The sequence below is a fragment of the Rhineura floridana genome, chromosome 11 (assembly GCF_030035675.1).
Source record: "Rhineura floridana isolate rRhiFlo1 chromosome 11, rRhiFlo1.hap2, whole genome shotgun sequence".
Classification (NCBI taxonomy): domain Eukaryota; kingdom Metazoa; phylum Chordata; class Lepidosauria; order Squamata; family Rhineuridae; genus Rhineura; species Rhineura floridana.
This window is the reverse complement of record NC_084490.1, coordinates 59,296,719-59,318,266: the sequence shown is the minus strand read 5'-3', so window position 1 is coordinate 59,318,266 and position 21,548 is coordinate 59,296,719. Positions and strand designations below refer to the sequence as shown.

Genomic DNA, 21,548 nt, shown 5'->3' with positions numbered 1-21,548 from the left:
TGATTTTGAACTTTAGATCTTAATATCAGTTTGTTAGCCCACATCCAGCCCTTCACAGCCTCCAGGCACCGGTTTAGGAGAAGAATGTGCAGATGTACTTCATCTTATGCTATTGTTTAACCTCACCTGGCTATGTGACAGGCAGTACACATTTTGAGAACCTGTGTGAGACAGGTCTTCCAGCAAAAGAAACTATGTGTGCCCACACACCAGTAAGAATCAGTAAGAGGGCTTTGAAAAAAAGGCATTTAGCTATGCTTTGTGAGGGCATGTGTCTCTGTATGTATGAAAGGAATGGGTGAGAGTGTGTTTCTTTGTGATGCTATAAAAGCGTAAATTAAACCAGAACTATCACTAGAAGCTAAAATGATGAAACTGAGGTTATCATACTTTGGACACATAATGAGAAGATATGATTCACTAGAAAAGACAATAATGTTGGGAAAAACAGAAGGGAGTAGAAACAGAGGAAGGCCAAACAAGAGATGGATTGATTCCATAAAGGAAGCCACAGACCTGAACTTACAAGATCTGAACAGGGTGGTTCACAACAGATGCTGTTGGATGTCGCTGATTCATAGGGTTGCCATAAGTCGTGATCGACTTGAAGGCACATAACAACAACAATAAAAGTGTGTGTGTATATATACCTGCAAGCCACGGGTAATTTTCTAGACACTTGATTCCTTGAAATGATGTATATTAGATGTGGGAAACCTATGGCCCTTCAGGTGTTGCTGAACTACAACTCCCACTAGCCCCAGCAAGCATGGCTAATAGCTAAGGGTGATGGGAGTTGTAGTTCAGCATCATCTGGAGGGCCAAAGGTTTCCCATACCTGATGTATATATATATTATGACAGCTTATTTTCTGTGGCTATGTTTGTTCATTTCCTTTAGTGTTCTACTTTGCATTGATTTTGAGTTTCTCTCCATGTATTCTCTTGATCTGTGGCTTGGTTTGCTTCCTTGAATGACTTGCTTTGCATGAGTTTGAGTTCTTTGCCATGGATTCATTTTCTTTGAAACAGAAGTTCTTAGTCTCAATGTGACCCATCTGTAAAGTGATATCAAAGGTCTAGTGTGTAAGCACATGCATAACATAGATAAAGGTTTACCATTGAGTTGCATACCTTGACACTGCTAGGCTCTGCCTCTGAGGCTCACCCCCCTGCCAGAAGTTTGCCTTTTCAAAGATGGCAATCCTGGTTCTTGCTGTTTGAAATAGGATGCCAGATGAGATGGAACTTGGTCTAATTCAACAAGGCAATATTTTTTTCTGATAAAAGAAAGGGTTACAAGGGCTCCCAAAGGAATGATGAGATTAAATAAGGGTTATACCAAGTAAGGATTGGTAAAAGTAACAGAAACCACTGTGCGTTATAGCAAATGATAACCTCTGTGGTTTAATTTGAACCAGTGCTTAGGCCTGGAACCCATTCTTCAGGGCCGGGTTCTGGAGGATATATTATAAGACAGTGCCCCAAGTAAGTGCAGACTGACACCACTGAGTAACTATATAAGTAATTGTATATGAGCACGATGGGAAATCTGGATCCATTGTTGTTAAAAACCTTTACATTTGAGGTATAAATTGGACAAGGTTCATTTATGGGGAAGCAAACATATAAACATGATCACATTATCTTCAAGCTTCTTTAGACTTAAAATCTTTAGTATTTGCTTAATTTGTTTTGTCTAGCTTCTAGTAAAGAGAATATATATTGTTGCTTATGTAGCTGGGCAAAAATAACACAATCTCTCTTCATTAGATAAACTTTACTTGTTAAAAGAAGATAGTGATCTCTGCAGAGTGTGCAGAGTGGTTTTGTTTGCTCTGTTTGCACAAAGCATAGACAAAATTTTGTTTAAAGCAATGCTATTGATTTGTACTGGTGACTCTTAAGTTGAATGCTTCAGCTATTTAATTAACCTTCTACATGTTATATTATTTTAAATAATTTTAACATGATCTGATCTTAGTGATAAGATAGTGGCTAAAATAATAAAATTGAACTGAGCTCAACTTTTAAATAGTTTAATAACTTATTATTCAAACTATAAAGTTGGCCATCTGCAAAACTATTGTTGAGTTCAGGATGTATGCTATTTTCCCTGCCAAGTACTTTCCGTTTACTGTTTTTCTTTCTTTCCTTCTTTATGGTAAATATTTTGGGATACTGATGTAAGTGTTACTGATTTGCATGGCTTGGACTTACTTCCAAGTAAACATGCATAGGATTGTACTCCTCAACTAAGACCTGCTTCCTTTTCACCCTTAAAAAATTAGTAACATATAGGGTGCTTCTAACTGTGTTTGGGTGTGTCTAGAAGCGCTTGCCTAATCACTGCTTTTCTAGATTTTATTTTATTTAATGGGTGAACCTCCTTTTATGTAGATTTGAGACTGCTCTGTGCAATGTATAAAGCATTTGTTGGCTTTTTGGCTTAGCAGTAGAGTGGTTGTAGAGACATGGGGTGGTATTCAGAACAAACCTATTGAAGTTAAAACACGTGACTTAACAGGTTCATCAATTTCAGTGGGTCTACTCTGAGTAGGAGTTAGTTGATTACAGCTCATGGGTTGTCTAATTTTTTTCAGACTGAGGTATATATAACACTATTTAAGAAATATGAAATACTAATGTTTGTATAGCATTTGATGCTTGTTGTTGACAAATCTGCTGAGATTTCTTTGCAAATGAATAACAGAAAACGTGTGGCCATTTGTGACTCTTTGCTCTATAGAAATATTAATGTAACATCTCCTGTTTATATATAGTACCTGATTCCCTAGTACATTATAGCATTTTTGCTCCTTAACATGAGCATACATTAGTTCGAGATTAGAGACTGATGACAAGAGGCAAAATAAGTCCTTTAGACATGCACAGATGTCCATCTTGTACCTAAGAACAGCCTTGTTGGGTTAGATCAAGGCTCCTCCAGCATCTTGTTTCCACCAGTGGCCAGGCATCTGCTTCTAGGAATCCCACAAGCCAGGCATGAAGGCAGTCGTCCTTCCTTGCTGCTTGTCCTTCAGCAACTGATATTCAGAGATCTGTCCTCCATTGATTTGCCTGATTCCTTTTTAAAGCCATAGGCCATTTCCACAACTTTGGTTTCCATGAGTAAATTTATGCATTGTGTGGAAAAATAATTTTTTGTCCTAATCTACTGTCAGTTTCATGGGTGACCTTGACTTCTAGTTTGAAACAGGGAGAAAAAAAATTCTATCTACCCCATGCATAATTTTATAAACCTTTATCATGTTCCCCCTTAATTGCCTTTTTCTTCTAAGCAAAAGCCTCAAACTCTTCAGTCTTGTGGAAAAGTTACTTCCTTCAATAACGAGATTTTTTGGTTGCCCTTTTCTATACCTACACCATATCCTTCTTGAGATGGGATGGTGAGCAGAAATGTACACGGTATTCCAAGTGAGGCCACACCTTACATCATAAGTACAATCATATAAGCATTGCAATACATGCCCTTTTGTTTTCAGTCCTTTACCACTAATCCCTAGCATGTGATTTGCCTTTTTACCACCACTGCATTCTGAGTGGACATTTTCATGGAGCTACCACAACCCCTGTATCTTTTCTAGAGAGTCACAGCCAGTTCAGATTCCATCGGTGTATATGAGGTTAGGCTTATTGCCCAATTGTGCATCACTTTATTCTTATTTAACATTGAATCTCATTTGCAATTTTGTTCCCTCTTCACCAGTGCAGTGAGGTCTTTCTGGAGCTCTTCACATTCTGCTTAATACACAGCATCTGTTGGATCACTGCCGTCTACATTTTTGTTGACACTCTCAAAAAACTCTAAAAAAGCAAGATGGGTTTTCCCTTTGTAGAAATCTATTTAATTATTTATTTAACAGAATATGTATAACTGTAAATAAACCTCTGTTTGCAATCATGTTTATTCTTCCTTAGGTTTTATTTCTCCTCCATGTCTTCTCCATAGTATCCTCCTCTTTCAATACTCTTTTCAATGAATCAGGGCACCAGAAGGATATGAGTGGGTTTTTTTGTATTGGCAAAGATAGGTTGTGAAGTATCTTAACCACTACATAAGGCCATCTCCAAAAAGATGTAAGTTCTAGATTTTTTCCAGAGACGTGCCTTTTCTCTCCTTCGTGGATGAGCTCATATTTTCTCTAGCACCTTTTGTTTGGCAATCTTGTTTTCATCAGAAGCAGTCTTCTACTTTTTCAAAAGCTGCCATTGGGCCACTAACATAAACCTGCATTAAGTCACCCTCAAGTGTAGGACTTCCCTATTCTTGCTGCCTGAAGATCAAGTCACACAGGGGTATTGGGTTTCAAAGTCCAAAGATAATTTCATAAGAAGAGTATTGGAAATGAATGTCACCATTGTTTTAAAAAACAACATATGGAACCTTTAAATCCCACCCTCCCAGCATTCACTTACCCGGACTGTAAGCATGGAACCATTTGTGTGGTTTAGTTTCTCCATTCCCCCATTACTTGCAAGGTGGGCAACATTCATCTTTTTCTGGTTCTGTCTGATGTCAAGGTATCATATACTGCAAGCAGATGATACTAGTTTACAGTTAGTGTTTCTGTCAGTGACTTCTTAGGTTGCGTAAATGATTTCCCATGGTTTGCGATGGTATTTCCTCTAAAAGGTTGTGTGTGGTTCTTCCTGATCTTGCTGGTGCTTTCTTTTCTTGGCAGAGGAGACATAAACACGCCCATTGTTTAACATCCCCATGTCCCCCACCCACCCCAAATCTGGTACCCAGGCTAAGTGTCTTTTCATAGGAAAGGGCCTGCTGCTGCATTAGTATGAAGGCATTCTAGCGTGATTCTCTGTAAGAATGCTGGCCTGACAACCCTTTGCCATCATAAACAATTATGCTTGTAGTGGAATAAAATGATAATTTCCCCTGAATTGTGCACAATCTCCTTAGTATTGTTCTTCTTTATTATATTTCTTGATACACTAAACACAGGTTGCAACCCTATCCCTGGGGCAGTTTCCCCCTTGGCCAGCAACACTTCCATCTTGTCTGGATTAAGTTTAAGATTGTTAACCCACATCCATCCCTTCACAGCCTCCAGGCACCGGTTTAGGACGAGCACTCCCACCCTGCCATCAGATGGAAGGGAGAGATAGAGTTGAGTGTCATCAGCATATTGATGACATTGCACTCCAAATCTCCGGATGACCTCTCCCAGTGGTTTCATATAAATGTTAAAGAGCATGGGAGACAGAATGGAACCCTGCGGTATCCCATAGGCTAACAGCCAGGGGGACGAGCAGTAGTCTCCCAGCACCACTTTCTGGGTCCTGTCCATCAGGTAGGAATGGAGCCACTGTAAAACAGTGTCTCCTAGACCCATCCCAGCAAGACAGATAAGAAGGATACCATGATTGATGCTATCAAAGGCCGCTGAGAGGTCCAGCAGCACCAACAGGGATGCACTTCCTCTGTCTGATTCCTGGCGTAGGTCATCAAGTAGGGCGACCAGAGCAGTCTCTGTCCCATGACCAGGCCTGAAGCCTGATTGAAAAGGGTCTAGATCAGTGGTTCTCAAACTTTTTTGGTTTGCGACGCACTGTAAAACATGTAAAAAATTTCTGGCGCACTTCGTGTACAAAATTAAAAATATATTAATATATTTTAAACTATGAATAAAAATAACTTAAACTATAGAAAACTATTACCCTATACAAATGGGTTTCTTCTCATTTTTAAAATATACTTTCATAACATTTGAGGCACACCTAGCCACCTCTTAGGGCACACCAGTGTGCCTGGGCGCACCTTTTGAGAATCACTGGTCTAGATAATCCGCCAATGTAATTATAATTATGCCAATGTAGTAGGTTTAAGTATAACTAAGATGGGCTGATGCTAGAAAGGCCGTTTACATATTGCCAGAAAAGAGGAAATGCATCGCTAAAATAGGACACATTTGTATAAAACTTGCATATATATGCAAATTTGGATATTATTGTAATTATTGTAATTTAAATAGAAACACAAGGCCTGTGACTAGGTGGCCTGTTGGCTTGCTCAGTCTGCTATCCAGCTGCTTCACTGTTGATGGACAAGTTCAAGGTCCCTGCTTTCCTCCTCCTAGCTCTTTGTCATAAACTGGACTTGGGCTGGACAGCCCTTCAAATAGAAGACTGTTCTCTGTAAAGTATGACACATGGCCACCCTTAGTGTTTCTCACCTCCCTGATCAGTCCAGGGGCAGTGCGCTAGTGGTTGGTTTCCTTTGGATAAGAGGGAGCATTGGAGACTTACAGTGTCTTCATCATCTTCAGGTGTCTTCACTACAAATATAAAAGCAGAGCCTACTAGAAACAACCAAACTTCTTTCCTTAAAAAATGTTTGTACCTAAGCTTGCATCAGGTTCCTGAAGAGAATAACTATGCCCTAATAATGTCTCAGTTTTACCTAACTCCACAATAATTCTCAGCTTTTTCTGCATACCCTGACAAGAAATTCAGAGAAGTGCCGTCCTACTAGCTAAAGGATGTCACCTTCCAAAGGCATGAATGAAATGAGCAGCCATTAAGGGACATTCATGTTCTTTTGTTGAAGATGCTGGCCACCCATTGGTTGTCCAGTAATAGACCCTTTTCACAGTTATCAAGATAGCTAAACTCACAATATTCAGCAATTTCTTCACACCGTTCCTAGAAGAGGTTAACCTTCACATTCTACACACAGTGCTTTATTCACAGTTGTTGATGCCATCAGGAAAGCTTTATAGCAATCCAAGTTTATATAATGTGTTTCCTTGCATATAATTGAGCCCCGATAACCCATTATTTGGCAGTGGTAGGGAGTACATTTTGTTTCACTCAGGTAGATTAGGCAATTATATCTGATGAACTTTGTCAGTCAATAAATTATACTTCATTTAGTTGTCTTATATAGGGACTGTAATTATTCAGACCTACCATGATCCATATGACCCCCTTTAAATCTACAAATCAATGCAGGCATCTAACAATGAAATTTGTACATGTCTGTTCAGAAGTAAGCCCCATTGAGTTCAATGGAACTTACTTCCAAATGAATGTAGGACTGCAGCCTAAATTCATAATAATCATGGATGTTAACGCTGAAGATTTCTCAAGCAACTCAAACTAAACATTGATTGATTGACTGATTGATTGACAAACCCCTTGTTACTGGAGTGCACCTTTTAACCCCATTTATATTATTAACCCCCTGGAAAATGCATGGGTGGGCAATAGCTGGTGTTAGTCAGTTTGCTAATAACCATCTCTGACCTTTTCATGTCCTGTTTCTCTTCACCATTTAGATCTTAAATGGCTGTTCTAAGTGGTTGAACTAGAGGTAGAGGCAGAGAGTGAAAAGCCACCTGAGGCAAACTATGAACCAACTGAAGTTGTGTTCTCAGATGATCAAGAAAACAGCTCATTGGATGGCACATCCAAGACTAAAACACCTAAAAAGAAGGATCCCATCATTGAGGTACTTCCACATTGGAAATGGGATTAAAAAACACAGATACCTGACTTTCTAAAATACCAATTTACTCTTGCAATGGAAAGGTTGTTGAGGCTGGCCCTCAAATTCAATAGATGCTTGGTTTCTTGTAAAACTGTATCCAGGTCATCCTATTCCAGGGTGGGGAACCTGTGGGTTTCCATGTTGCTGAACCACAACTCCCATCATCCCACTCTATGCTGCCTGGGGCTGATGGGAGTTGTGGTTTTTCAGATGTTATTGGACTCCAAGTACCCCACCCTGTCCTATGCACATCTCTCCAGCTTTGAGATGTGTCCCTTAAATTATGAGAGTGGAATGTCCTCACATTTACATAGAAATCTTTAAAAGGTGTGTATTTATTTCTCTATGTGTGTACCAGTATTCTAGGATTGAAAAATCTTCATTTTAAGATTTTAAGATTTTCAGGGGATTGGACATGATGCCCTTATAGTGCCCTTCCAACTCTACTATTCTATAAGAGAGAACACAATTTCAGATTCACTCCCCCCTCCCCCGCCACCAAAAAACATGTAAACTATTCAGCTAAGACTCTTGCCCTGCTTATATGCTGTGGCATGTAAGCAGTAAAGACACTGTGCAGGGTCACATATTGTGCTTGTTAATAACAGCCTTCAGGCATCCAGATTTTGCCTTTTTCTTTAAGCCCCAACCGTCCTCTTTTGCCGGCTGGAGGCCTGCAAGCACAATAGTTGGGGTCGTTAACATATACATGGTTAGAACTTATAAGCATGTATCTTTTTGAAGTTCTAATTCTGACAACCAGCCTCTTTAAAAACTCTCTAAAGCTGAGGCTGCTTCCTATGAAAGCGTATAAAGCATACAACACTACTCAAGCTGCAGAGTTCAATTCTGTTCATGTTTAGGTAAAAGCAGTATAGCTACTATTCAAATATGATTAGAGCCATGGACTTGCTGTGCTCCTAAATTCTGAGCTTTTAACTCTGGCAATCAGACTTTTACAAAACTTCTCTTAAGCTGCAAAGTGCAATTGTGTAATAGTGTACACAGAGGAAACGGGACAGTGGGCAGGCAATTGCCCCATGCCTCAATGCTGCGTCTAAACTACAGAGGCAGAAGATTGTGGTTGAAAGAAGAGGGCAAAAAGTATGGGTGCCTAAAGCCTAAATTGTAAATGAGCACAATATTTGATACTGTACATGACCTTTACTGTATCTGCTTACATGGTGCAGAAGTTAAGGCAGGAGCCTTAACCTACAATTTTCATGGTTAGGGGACATGGGTGAATTTAACTTTTCTCTTAAACCTGAGTTTTTAAATAAGAAATCCTAGAATTTTCTTGATTTTGAAAAGTGAATTCACTGCATTAAATGAGCTTTCTCAGGGAGCAGGGGAGGTAGGCAACAGCAAATCTGAAGTTTGGTCTGGCTCTGTAATTCTTAGCATGTATCGTGCACCTGAAGGCACTGAAAGCAGTTCACATGCATTATCTCAACAAATTTTACATCAACTCTGTAGGTTAGGCCATTTTTATTATTATCCTATATTATCCCTGTTTTTATTATCTTTAGAAGTATATTGCGTATAATAATAATAAATAATAATAATATTTGTTTGTTTGTTTGTATGCAATGTGTAGCCCTTTATTCTCCCCATGCTGCCCGAATGGAGTGGTCTAAAGCTGTCAGGGTGCTTAACAACAATCCTGGAATGTAAATAGTTGTTCTTCTCTTGATTTGCAGTCTGGGATAACTCATTACATAGATCTCATAACAGATGCTGAGCAAATCCCTCGAGGGAATAAATCAAACCATAGATTACCATTGTAGCAACATTATGGACTCTATATAATGAAATAATTAAGCTGGTAGGAAACATATTTGCATTTTACAGATAAGGAATAAAGGCAGAAATGACTTGATCAATTTGAATTCTCTGAAGTCTCTTTCACATTCAGGCAGCAGCACCCAGGGACAGTGCTCTCTGGCGGTCCCTCTCTGCCTACATTAGTGGGTTTGCTTGACAACAGTGGTGAGATTTGAATTTCCCACAATTCCCTTTGAATGACATTACATTAGAGGCATAGTGAGAAATTAAAACGGTGACTCACAGACCCAGACATCAGGGTAAGTGTTAGGTTGGCAGGTCCAGCCTGGGACCTGGGGCCTTGGCAGCTGCCCAAGAATGTCAGAAGCTGGCAAAACCCCTCCTTCCCTTTGTCTCACCCACATATAGGACACTGCCCTCTTCCCCAACTACTGGCTTCTGCTGCTGCAATTTGCTCAGACCAAATTTTTATTTTGGGAAGCAGGCTCCACTTTGCTTCAATTTGGCAATTACATTTGCTGCATTACTTGCTCATGGATCAGTCTGCATTGACTAAAATGAAAAAACAAAACACAACTTATACCTTTTTGCAGTATGTAAGATTTTCACCAGACTGGTGAGAGGAAGGCTTCTACAATATTCTTATATATAATCACCAAAAGAAGAAATCTACATGACAGTCTGTGTATGCCTACCCAGATATGTTCTATTGAGTTCAATGGGACTGTGTTTTAGATTGCAGAAAGTGGTCACAAGTGAGATCCTCAGCTCTCAGTCTGCATGTGTTAAACTGATACAAGTCAGCTATTCTTCACTGGATCTTTCTGCCGTTTATTTACTTATTTATTTATATCCCACCCTTCCTCCCAGAAGGAGCCCAGGACAGCAAACTAAAATACTAAAAACACTCTAAAACATCTTAAAAACAAAGGAATTAAAAACCTATTAAAACAAAACATCTTTAAAAAACAGTTTTAAAAACATCTTAAAAAGCAATTCCAACACAGACTGGGATAGGGTCTCTACTTAAAAGGCTTGCTGAAAGAGGAAGGTCTTCATTATGTGCCGAAAAGATAACAGAGATGCTGCCTGTCTAATATTTAATGTTGTGTAAATTTGTATAAATGTTAGAAGGGATTGTCAACGGTCGGAGGTGCTGTGTGCCAGTGTGTGTGTTTACCTAAGAAAGCAGGCTTTTATCCTGCATTGAGATCACTGAGACTTAAGACTTAGTAAAATAAGGAAAGCTACTTTATTTATAGAAATACATAGTAGATTGGAAAGCACACCTAGTTCTAACTAACTAACTAAGTTGAAGGCGCAATGCCCAGGTTTGGGAGTTGCCCTCATGGCTCAGCAGAGAGAGAGCAGAGACAAAGGAGTCTCCTCTCGGACAGTCGAAGAAGAGAGGAAGGAGAAGTAGATAGGCTTCACTAAGACATATCAGTCTAACGACAGAAGGAAGTCAGTCAGAGCATCACAGGTAAAGGTAGTCAAGCCTAGCCATCTGGAGGACCCTAACTCTATCTCCCTTCTGCAACATAAACAAAAGAACAAAACAGGAGTTGCTCTTGCTCCACTTCCAACATTTAATGGGAGGGAATTCCAAAGGGTAGGTGCCACAACACCAAAGGTCCACTTCCTATGTTTTGTGGAATGGTCGGACCTCCTGATAAGAACATAAGAAGAGCCAGTGGCCCATCTAGTCCAGCATCCTGTTCTCACAGTGGCCAACCAGGTGCCTGGGGGAAGCTTACAAGCAGGACCCGAGTGCAAGAACACTCTCCCCTCCTGAGGCTTCCGGCAACTGGTTTTCAGAAGCATGCTGCCTCTGACTAGGGTGGCAGAGCACAGCCATCACGGCTAGTAGCCATTGATAGCCCTGTCCTCCATGAATTTGTCTAATCTTCTTTTAAAGCCGTCCAAGCTGGTGGCCATTACTGCGTCTTGTGGGAGCAAATTCCATAGTTTAACTGTGCGCTGAGTAAAGAAGTACTTCCTTTTGTCTGTCCTGAATCTTCCAACATTCAGCTTCTTTGAATGTCCACGAGTTCTAGTATTATGAGAGGGGGAGAAAAACTTTTCTCTATCTACTTTCTCAATATCCACTTTCTCAATGCCATGCATAATTTTATACACTTCTGTCATGTCTCCTCTGACCCGCCTTTTCTCTAAACTAAATGGTATCGCAGGAGGCTCTCACCTGCAGAGTGCAATGATTGACTGGGTATATAAGCGGTAAGACAGTCTTTCATATATTCTGGTCCCAAGCTGCATAGAGTTTTGTACACCAAAACCAGAACCTTGAACTTGGCCTGGCAGCTAATTTAGCCTGATTATATCACTTTTCCATTAGATTCTCCATGCCAAATAGCTGATGCACGGAACAAACAGTCTTTATTTTATGACAGATAGACTGATCAGACTTTATAAAGACAGACCACTGAAAAAGTTAAAAAATCGTGTAATTGTCGTGCCCAAACCCACTGAAGTCAGTCACGAATGAGGAGGTGTGGTTTTCTTTAGTAGGTTTAATAAAAAGTTTCAGTTCAGAGCGCTTCATGAATCCTCTTACAGGTTACACAAAATTAATCATATTTACCAGGAAAAACTAGACATGACTATACAGTGCTAAGATGTTGTCGCAGCAACTTGACACCCCCCTCACCCGGCATACGTAAGGATACTTGCATGAACTGAGTGTCACTGTTGAGAATGTATGCGTACACGAGCGCTTCTCCTGAGAGTGGCCATGGGGGCACATTAAACGTGCTGGCACAACTGCCTCCGTGTACAAGGCAAGGGTGGCTTCTCTGCCTAAGCGGGACCCACCCTATCAGATGGAGGGGGCCTGTGCTAGGGCGGCGGTGAAGCAGGTGAGGGAAGAGAAGAATTGTTGGGCGGAGTAGCAACAGCATGACTGGGTTGGGCCTCCTCGTGGGTTACCAGAGCCATAGGGGCAGAGTTGTCACTGTCCATGGCGAGACAGTTCTGAGTCCTGCGCTCCAGTTGGCCTTACATTAGACTATCATCCCACTGAAAGTCGTCCTCCTCTGCAATCTCACTGCTCCACCCCTCTTCTACTGGGCTCATGACATCATCCCCCCCATGGCGATCTTCCCCCCACCCTGGAGTCGATAATTTGCTCCACCTCATACTCTTTCTGGCCGTCTACAAGTATGGGGGCGATTCAGGTGCCCGGTATGGATGTGGTGCCTCATCGGGGGTTAACAAGGAACAGTGGAATTCTTGGTGGAATACTGCATTTTCATGGTGGCCGGTAAGCATAAACGGTACGGGACTGGGTTGATCTGTGTTTGTATTTTGAAGGGCCCCACCTGCTAAGCTTCTAACTTATGGCAGGAAGCAGTTGTTGGTAAGTAACATGTGGAAAGGCACACTCTATCCCCCACCCGTATTTCAGGATCAGCTTGGTGATGCTGGTTGGCGACCCAGTTGTAGGCAGCATTGGCCCTTGTTAGTTGCTCTTGTAGCATCTGCTGCATCGCAAACTTTGCGACAGGTAGCAGGAACACCCAGTTGTTCTGCTGGTAACTGACATAGCAGCAAAGGGACTGTTTCAGGTTGGCATTAACTTTCTCTGTCTGCCCATCCGTCTGGGGATGGTGTGCAGAAGACAGCCTTAGCTCAGTCTGTTGCAGCTGCAACAGGGCATGCCAAAAATGGGCAGTGAACTGGGGTCTCCAGTCTTGAGACCAGGCTGTTTGGGAGACCATGTGCCCCCAAAATATGTTTGATAAATAGTTGAGCAGTCTCTTTTTCAGATGGTAAGCCGGCACACGGGATGAAATGGGCCATTTGACTGAAGGCATCAACTACCACCAGAATGGTAGTATTTCCCTGGGAAGGGGGTAGATGAAGTCTAGTGTCACTATTCTCCAAGACCCTTTGGGGCTGGGTAGGGGTTGTAACAGCCTGGCTGGCAGCCCAGGGGCGTGCTTGGCCCTCATGCAAATGAGGCAATACTGCACATGCTTCTCGACACCATGCTTTATTTGGGGCCACCAAAAGTCCTGCAGTGCCCCACTGTTGGAGTGTCATGACACTGCTGTAGGATCTTGACCCAAAGCTCTCTGGAGGGCATGCACAAGGTCTTGTAATGATAGAGCATTCCCCCTCCTTCAGGAGAAGCCTGGAGCCTGGTCCTGAGGGGGCTGTTGCATCTCCCGGTCTTGGTCTTGAGCAAACAGATCTTGTTCCTGAGTGGTGCATAGCTCTTTGGTCCAGAGGTCTGGACAAGGCAGGGAGTCACCACCATCTTGTCTAAGGAGATAATGAGATGTAGAGGTGGGTCTGGCGGAGGTTTGTTGTACTCTGGCTTGCGGGAGAGTGCATCAGCTCTACGGTTTGGGGCATGGAAAATATAGGTGATCTTAAAGTGGAACCGGGTGAAGAATTGGGACCAGTGCACTTGACACTGATTCAATTTGCGGGCTGTCTGGAGGCTCTCAAGGTTCTGGTGATCAGTATGGACTTCCACTATGTGTTGCACTCTTTCAAGGTTTCGAATGCATCACAGATGGCAAGTAACTCCTTCTCCCAGACTGTGTAGTTTTTTCAGAGTCAGTCAGCTTCCTGGAGAAGTATGCACAAGGATGTAGCCCCCCCTTCTTGGAGGGCTGTAACAACACTGCTCTGATGGCTACGTCTGAGGCATCTGTTTCCATCACAAAAGGTCAGTGGGGGTTGGCATGTCCTAGTACTGGTTCTGAGGAGAATAGCAGCTTTAGATGCTCAAAAGCCTGTTGGGCTGCCTCAGTCCATCAAAATGGTCCAAAGTCCTTAAGGCAGTCTGTTAATGGGGCAGTCATGTTGGAAAAGGCAGCAATGAACCATCGATAGTAATTGGCGAATCCCAGGAATCACTGTAGGTCCTTTTTAGTTTTGAGGGGGTGCCAGGAGAGCACACAACACATCTTCCCCAGGTCCATCTCTACCCTTGTAGACTGATCATGAAGGCCACTTTCAATAGGAAAGTCCGACTGCTGCACTCTGATGTATCGTTCGCACTGTGCGATGAACATCGCAAACTGCTTCCACTTTCCGCTTTACCGGAGAGGGAGTCTGATGGGTGTCTTGATACAAGATGCAGGCACTGGCTGACCTGGAGCAGCCCCCTGCTGTAAGGCTGTCACGTTGTTCCCAAGCAGGGTCAGTCGGAGTTGTAGGTTCTGGTTCTCCACTCGAAGAGTCTGAGTCTCATTCTGAAAGGTCTGGGTTTTGGTGCAGAGTTTCTGGAGCTCAGCTATCATGGACCCGTGGGTGCTCTGACAGCTCTCCTCCATCCTGCTCCTTACTTCCGTCTCACTCATGGGGTTGTCGGGTAGAGGAGGTAGTGGCTGCGACAAACTGCCCTGCCTGAACTCACTGAAGTCAGACATGAACAAGGAGGTGTGGTTTTCTTTAGTAGGTTTAATAGAAAGTTTCTGTTCAGAGCGCTTCATGAATCAGCTTACAGGTTATACAGAATTCATCATCTTTACTAGGAAAAGCTAGACACAACTATACTGCACTAAGATGTTGTTGCAGCAACTAGACACGTCCCCTCACCCAGCTTAAGTAAAGATGGGCAGGCACCCTACTTGCATGAGCTGTGTCACTGTTGAGCATGCATGCGTACACAAGTGCTGCTCCTTAGAGGGGCTGTGAGGGCATGTTGAACTTGCCAGCACAACTGCCTCCATGTATGGGGTGAGGGTGGCTGCTCTGCCTCAGCGGAACCCTCCCCATCAGGTGGAGGGGGGCTGCGGTAGGGTGGTGGTGAAGTGGGTGTGGGAAGAGGAAGATCATCGGGCAGAGTGGCAACTGCCTGATTGGGTTGGGCCTCCTCGTGGATAACTAGAGCCATAGGGGCGGAGTTGTCACTGTCCATGGTGAGAGAGAGCTCAACGTCTTTCACTCCAGTTGGCCTGACATTAGACCTATCATCCTATTCATTCAAAGTCCTCCTCCTCTGCAATCGCGCCGCTCCACCCCCGTTCTGCTGGGCTCATGACAGTCATTGGAGACATTGTATGATTAAAATCCAATAAAGACCTGCATTTTAAATCCAAAATGAACAAATTAGCCAGTTAATTTGCTATTTGATGTAGAGAGTGCTTTCTCATCCCAATACACGTGTCTGATAGTGCAATCTTATCGAGTTGCATCAGCTGACAAGGATAGGATTACTGTTGATCCCTTGGATTGTTGTAACTACCAATTATAATGGTGTACAGAAATTACAGGGATGTTTCAATAGTGTATCTTTAAGTCAGGAGCAGCAAATCAGTGGTTCAAGGGATAGGGAATTGGGGGAATGGCTAGCTAGGCCCAGATCCTGTCGTGTCCCAGGGAAAATTCCCATCTCCCCCCCCCCATCAGTGTAAAGTTAAGCTAGCAAAGGAGCTGATGCAAGTGAATGTATTTTCATTGACTCAATGCCAGTGAAGAGTCCAAGATGGCTGCCCTCTTCCATCTGTGTGGTGCTCATGGCTACCATAGAACATACAATAGGATACTAACTAACGTTGTACCCACAAACAGCACACCAAGAGCACTTTCCAAACGTGTTAGGGAATCCATAATTCATATAATAGGGCACATGGAATGCATAGGCATCCACAGGAAGTTTCTGGCTGGGGGTGGGGAACACAAAGTAAATACTCCACGCAAACATAACTAGCATTAGAGAGCAGGTGTACCATTTCTAATGACTTGAGTGGTGGTCCGTCCTTCAACCCCTCCAGCCCTTTGTTAATTGCACTGCTGCTACAATCAACTTCACAGCTGCTCTCCCCACTGCACTACATTTCCCTAAAAAGACCCAGCTTGTCAGAATGACATGGACTACACTTCAGGGTTGTCATACACTAATGCAACTCTCCCCTTCCTCCAGTAAAATGGGTATAACACAACACCGGGTCACTTTGCACAGCTGGTGCAACTTGTTCTCTCTCAGCCGCAGCCCAACCTCCTGCAATGTGGGTATGATAGTGATGGACTTTATCTACATTGAATAGGCAGAGTGATTTTTAAAATGTTCACAAACGCAGGAAAAAAATCTAATTTTTTTTGTATGAAATCAGAGCTTGGAAGTAACTCGTTAGAAATAACGAGTTACTTGTAATTTGTTACAATTTTGCATAACGAGTGGGTAACTTCGTTACATTTTGTATGTAACAGAACGAGTGGTAATTTCATTACTTTTGAGCTGCAAATGTAACTTTTTTGCGTTACATTTGAACGTTACTGGGGGGGGAAAGCAGGGGAAATCATCTGCTGCTGTGATTGGTGGAATGGTGGAGGAAAGATATGTGCCTCAAACTGGGCTTCTGCGCTGTTTATCTCTTCCCTCGTGCTCTATGGAGGCACGAGGGAGGAAGTGGAGAGTCAGACAGAGGGCAAGGAGGAGTAGAAGGCACAAGCAGCAGAATGGAAGTGAAGAGCTGTGGAGGTGAGTGTATGTGTTACCCTTTCCAGCCTACTCTCCCTCCCCCCCCGCTCGTCCTGCCTCCCTCAGCCTGCTTGCCCACCCCCTCTGCTCTTCCTGGCACCCCCTGCTTGTCCTTGCATCCCCTCCACTTGTCCTTGCACCCTCTTTGCATTCCCTCCGCTTGTCCTTGCACCCCTCCAGAGAGGGTGAAAATTGGGAACTGGCAAGAGACTAGGAGGTAGGTGCAGTCTCATACTTCTGTTTGTGTGTTTTGCTTCAGTTATGTGCCTCTCATAGAGCGACTCTCACTAGGCAGCAAGAGATGACTACCCCAAGCAACTAATTTGGGGCACCATGCAACAAATTATTAGCTATTTTAATTTTTGGTTGTTGTATATTTACTGTCAGGAAGAGGTACTTGTGAGATTTTCTGCCTCAAATGCCAACATAACTTTTCAAGCTATGGTACTATGACCTTGACTTGGGGGCAGGGCACCATTTGCTCTTCTGCTTCAAGTAGCAAAATGTCTTGGGCTGCACCTGCTTGCAGTCATTTCACATACTGGACAACTAACATGGCTTTTTGGTGAAGGGCAAGAGAGAATAAGACTGTTATCTCAAAAACAGTTGTGCTTGAGGAAAAGATGGCAAACATATGTAGAACTGAACTTTTCTGCAATAATATAGACATTTGCATAGGGTATTTTTTTCTACTCATGGAATATTAAATCTTTAAGTCCTAAATCCTTTGTCATCCCCTCCCACTTGTGCACACCCTTTACACTGTCTTTCTCCCTATGCATGTAGGTCAAAATGACAACTGGTGTAGTTTGGGAATTAACAGAACAAGAGCTGAATTACAACTCAAAAAAGAACTTCCCTGCTGGTGTCTGCTACTGATGTGGGGGGCATTTTGTTAGGGAGAAGTGATGAGTGGGGGTAATTTGCTGCTGAAACTTTTTATCTGCAACCCCTTCCCTGGCCACTTTTCCCTAGCTGATGGAGGTCAATAAGGAAAAACATGGGGCATTGCACTGGTAAAGTGGCAGGCATGGAAAACAGCCCCTTCCATCTATCTCCTGCTTCACCTACCCAAATGCACCCCAGCAAATGCTTTGCACATTGACAGCACACATTTAGTTGGTTTTCTGGTATTTGCTGCTGAAAGTGTAGTTCCATGCTGGGTGCAGCTGGGATGTTCTGAGTTCATATCTTACCACAGCCATAAACTCGCTGGATGACCTTCTGGCCACACCCACGCCAGACATTTATGCCACTTTAAACAGTCATGACTTCCCCCAAAGAATCCTGGCAAGTGTAGTTTGTGACGGGTGCTGAGTGTTATTAGGAGACTCCTATTCTCCCGACAGAGCTCCAATGTCCAGAGTGGTTTAACAGTCAGCCCCTCTTCCCAGACAATTCTGTGGCTGGAGTTCTGTGGGGGGAATTGGCCTGTCAGGTGTGCTTTAACTTGGATTCCTGCATTGAGCAGGGGTGTGGACTCGATGACCTTAAAGGTTCCTTCCAACTCTACTATTCTATAATTTTCTGTTAGCTGAGACATCTCTCTCTCTCTCACACACACACACACTCACTCACTCACTCACACAGCCACTGAGCATTTCATAACAGAGCATGCTCAGTACTCGTTTGGGTTGTTTTGGGAGTCATCCCCTTTCTGTTTTCTCTCTCACTTTTTTGTATTCTGCAACACTTGGGGTTCCCTCTTGCCCACTAATACTCCTTATTATGTGTGGTATGGATGGTGATACCATGGCTACATAAGCAACAACACTTCCAGCCTGAGCTTCAGAAATAGAGGGAATGACACTCTGACCAGTTTAAGTGGTTAGTATTTTAATCTGATTGGAAACTGTTCAGTTTGACACAAGGTGGCTATTAAGCATGACCTAAAAGCTGCAATTCCAAGCATACTTACTTGGAAGTAATTCCCATAGCAGTAAATAGGATTTACTTCTGGGAGTATAGAATCAATCCGTAAGAGTCTCCCAGTAGACACCATACATGTAAGCACATGGCTTTTCCCCAAGAATCTTGGGGACTGTAGTTTACTCCTCACAGAGCTACAATTCCCAGCACCCGTAACAAACTACAGTTCCCAGGATTCTTTTTTGGGGTGGTGGTGGAAATGTGCTTTAAATCTGTCATGTGTATGCAACTTTGGTGAGATAATAGCTGAAGGTAATCAGCCCAAAATGATAACAAATAATCAGTAGGCATTTCCAAAAGACATTCAAACAGTGGGTAAAAAAAAGTGAGAATTACAGAGGCAAACACAGAATGCAGTTAAGCAATAAAGTAATCCAAGAGAGAGGAGACACCTTTGTCTCTGCTCTCTCCCTCCTGAGCCAGGAGGGCAACTCCCAAACCTGAGTGTTGCGCCTCCAAGTTAGTTAGAACTAGGTATGCCTTTCCTATTTACTATGTATTTCTATAAAAAAATAGCTTTTCTTATTTTACTAAGTCTTAAGTCTCAGTGATCTCAGTGCAGGGTAAAAGCCTGCCACTTAGGTAAACACACACATTGGCACACACACATCTCAGACTGTTGACAATCTCTGCTAATATCTATACAAATTTACATAACATGTATCACCTGAACTCACATGATCTAGAGTTACCTTAGATCTTGCAACATTTGCAAATGAGAAGCAATAGGGTTTTATATTAGTTCTGATTGTCTATTGGGCTATCATAGGGTATGTATTTTTTGCCTTTTCTATGGCAAAAACTCCAACTTCAGTGGAATTTATGTGATGTGTTCTAACCATTTGAATGTGGCTAATGAATGCTTTATTCTTTCATCAGAACTTTAGCAGTAGTACTAAAATACTAATAAAAAAGGGAAAGAGAAAAAATACTTTACATACATCATTCAGCTGTATTGTTAATTATAGATATAGATATAAAGGATAAATGGCATTTTGTCAAAAGTATTTTTGCCTACATTTTATACCTCCTCCTTGGTTTTCCAAGCTTGGCATGGAATGCTTGTCATACAGAATTAATTTGAAATACTGCATTATCATAATCATCTTCTTCAAAATAAAAAAAATAAATGTACTGCCTTCAAGTTGATTCCGACTTATGGTGATCCTATGAATAGGGTTTTCATGGGAGGCTGTGACTGGCCCAAGGTCACCCAGTGAGCTTCATGGCTATGTGGGGATTCGAACCCTTCTACTACCCCCTGTGTGTGTGTGTTTAGTTTTAATATTGTTTTAGGCTATTTAGATGTGAAGCAGCCAAGGCCAGCACCTTGTAGGCATTTTTTTAAAAAAGTAACTGAAATGTAATTGTAGTGATTACTTTTGAGAAAAAGTAAAGTAACCAGTTACTTTCAGAGCAATTGCGATTGTAACTGTAATTACTACTTTTTTTGGCCAAGTAATTGTAACTGTAATTTATTACTTTTTAAAAGTAATCTTCCAAGCTCTGTATGAAATAAGGCCTGAGTTAGAAAGATTGTATCTTGTCTTTGCTGTTACCCTTTTAGTTTTGAGTAGACTACTCCTGAATCACTAAAATCTTGGGTAACTGAATTGTGGGGTAGCAATCACATCTCCACCAGGGAAGAAGAGCGGGGAAAAATTAAAAACAAACCAAGAAGTTCCTTTTCTAGTCTGTTAAACAGGTTTTCCACTCTAGCCTTCTCTTTGTCTAGCTGTCTGGGTCTGCTTTCTATATGTCAGTCATTGTATGACTTCGGCATTGACTAAAAATATTGAAAGGTGGGCTACTTTGAGAATAGCATCTGCACATTTTGTTTGATATCCCAGGCCACGCAAGCGCTAGAGACTTTCTTTTTAGTTAAGAAAGCTGGGGATTATGGCTTAGCTGGGGAAGGCAACTGCCCTTCCTTCGGACACCCATAATGGCATGACACTAAAGCTCTCTGCTCTCACGTGCTTTCCTCCCTAATATTGGTGAGCCACAGCAGTTGTGAACACTTTTCAGGTATCCTGGTTGTGGGAAAGGGGATGGAATGTATTGTGACATCAAAGTGTACCTGCATGGCTGTTTGGTTCCTTCCATTCATGGGCAATATGTGGACACCATCAGAAGTGATGTGATTATGGTGACAGTGTTGCTATGGGCTCTATAGGAGTGGCTGTTTCAGCTCTCAATTCTACTACTGTTACTGTGCTTTTAGCATTGTAGCTGATGGGACACCATAAGGTATTAATCATGTTGGTGTAAGTTCTAACCTAGTAGCAGCTGTTTTAGGCTAGACCATAGGATTGTCCTGTCTGTCAGAGTCTTGCTGGTTTCCATGTATCTTCTCTCTACATCTTTATTTTAATATCAAGTCTTTGGGACAGGTAATGACAATGCTGTACAAATTACAACTTGCTAAAAACCATGTAGTATCTAAAGTAGAAAAGAAACCCAGGCGCCAGTATCTAAAATGCCTTCCAAAAGCTCGTCATGACAGAAAAGTTGTTATATGACCTAAAAATGAGGAAACAGTGATGGACTATTTCTACTCTTGGTGTGGCAACAGGTCAGTCCGTTGAGCCTTTCTGAATTAATATAATAGAATACTATCCTGTAAGACTAAAAATAAAAGCATCTGATAAATGAAACACCTAACTTAATCATTCAGTCTGCATTCAATTCTAGTTAAGTAGCCAAAGGCACCTGTAAAAAAGTTGTATTTTGAGTCCCAAGGAGTAAAATAAAAATATTGTTCAGCTGCCCAGATACTGGTCTGTTTTCCGTTAATGGATATGTATACAATCAGAGATGTTAGGAAATGTCAGATTAAGTTGTTTTA

The 21,548-nt window shown here is 42.2% G+C and overlaps 1 protein-coding gene across 9 annotated transcripts in view; it reads left to right on the top strand.

Moving 5' to 3' along the window:
* The window catches only part of REEP1 (receptor accessory protein 1), a 97,167-nt gene that overhangs the window by 70,748 nt on the left and 4,871 nt on the right, over positions 1-21,548 (top strand). For 2 of the 9 annotated variants that reach the window (XM_061589304.1, XM_061589305.1), the window contains one exon: positions 7,340-7,491. The exons of 4 other annotated variants lie outside the window; for them this stretch is intronic. In XM_061589304.1, the coding sequence (XP_061445288.1) occupies positions 7,340-7,491 (152 nt within the window). Of the gene's footprint in view, positions 1-3,729; positions 3,798-7,318; positions 7,492-21,548 lie in introns of those variants that run through there. 3 more of the 9 variants (XM_061589307.1, XM_061589306.1, XM_061589309.1) reach the window with 3 other exon arrangements.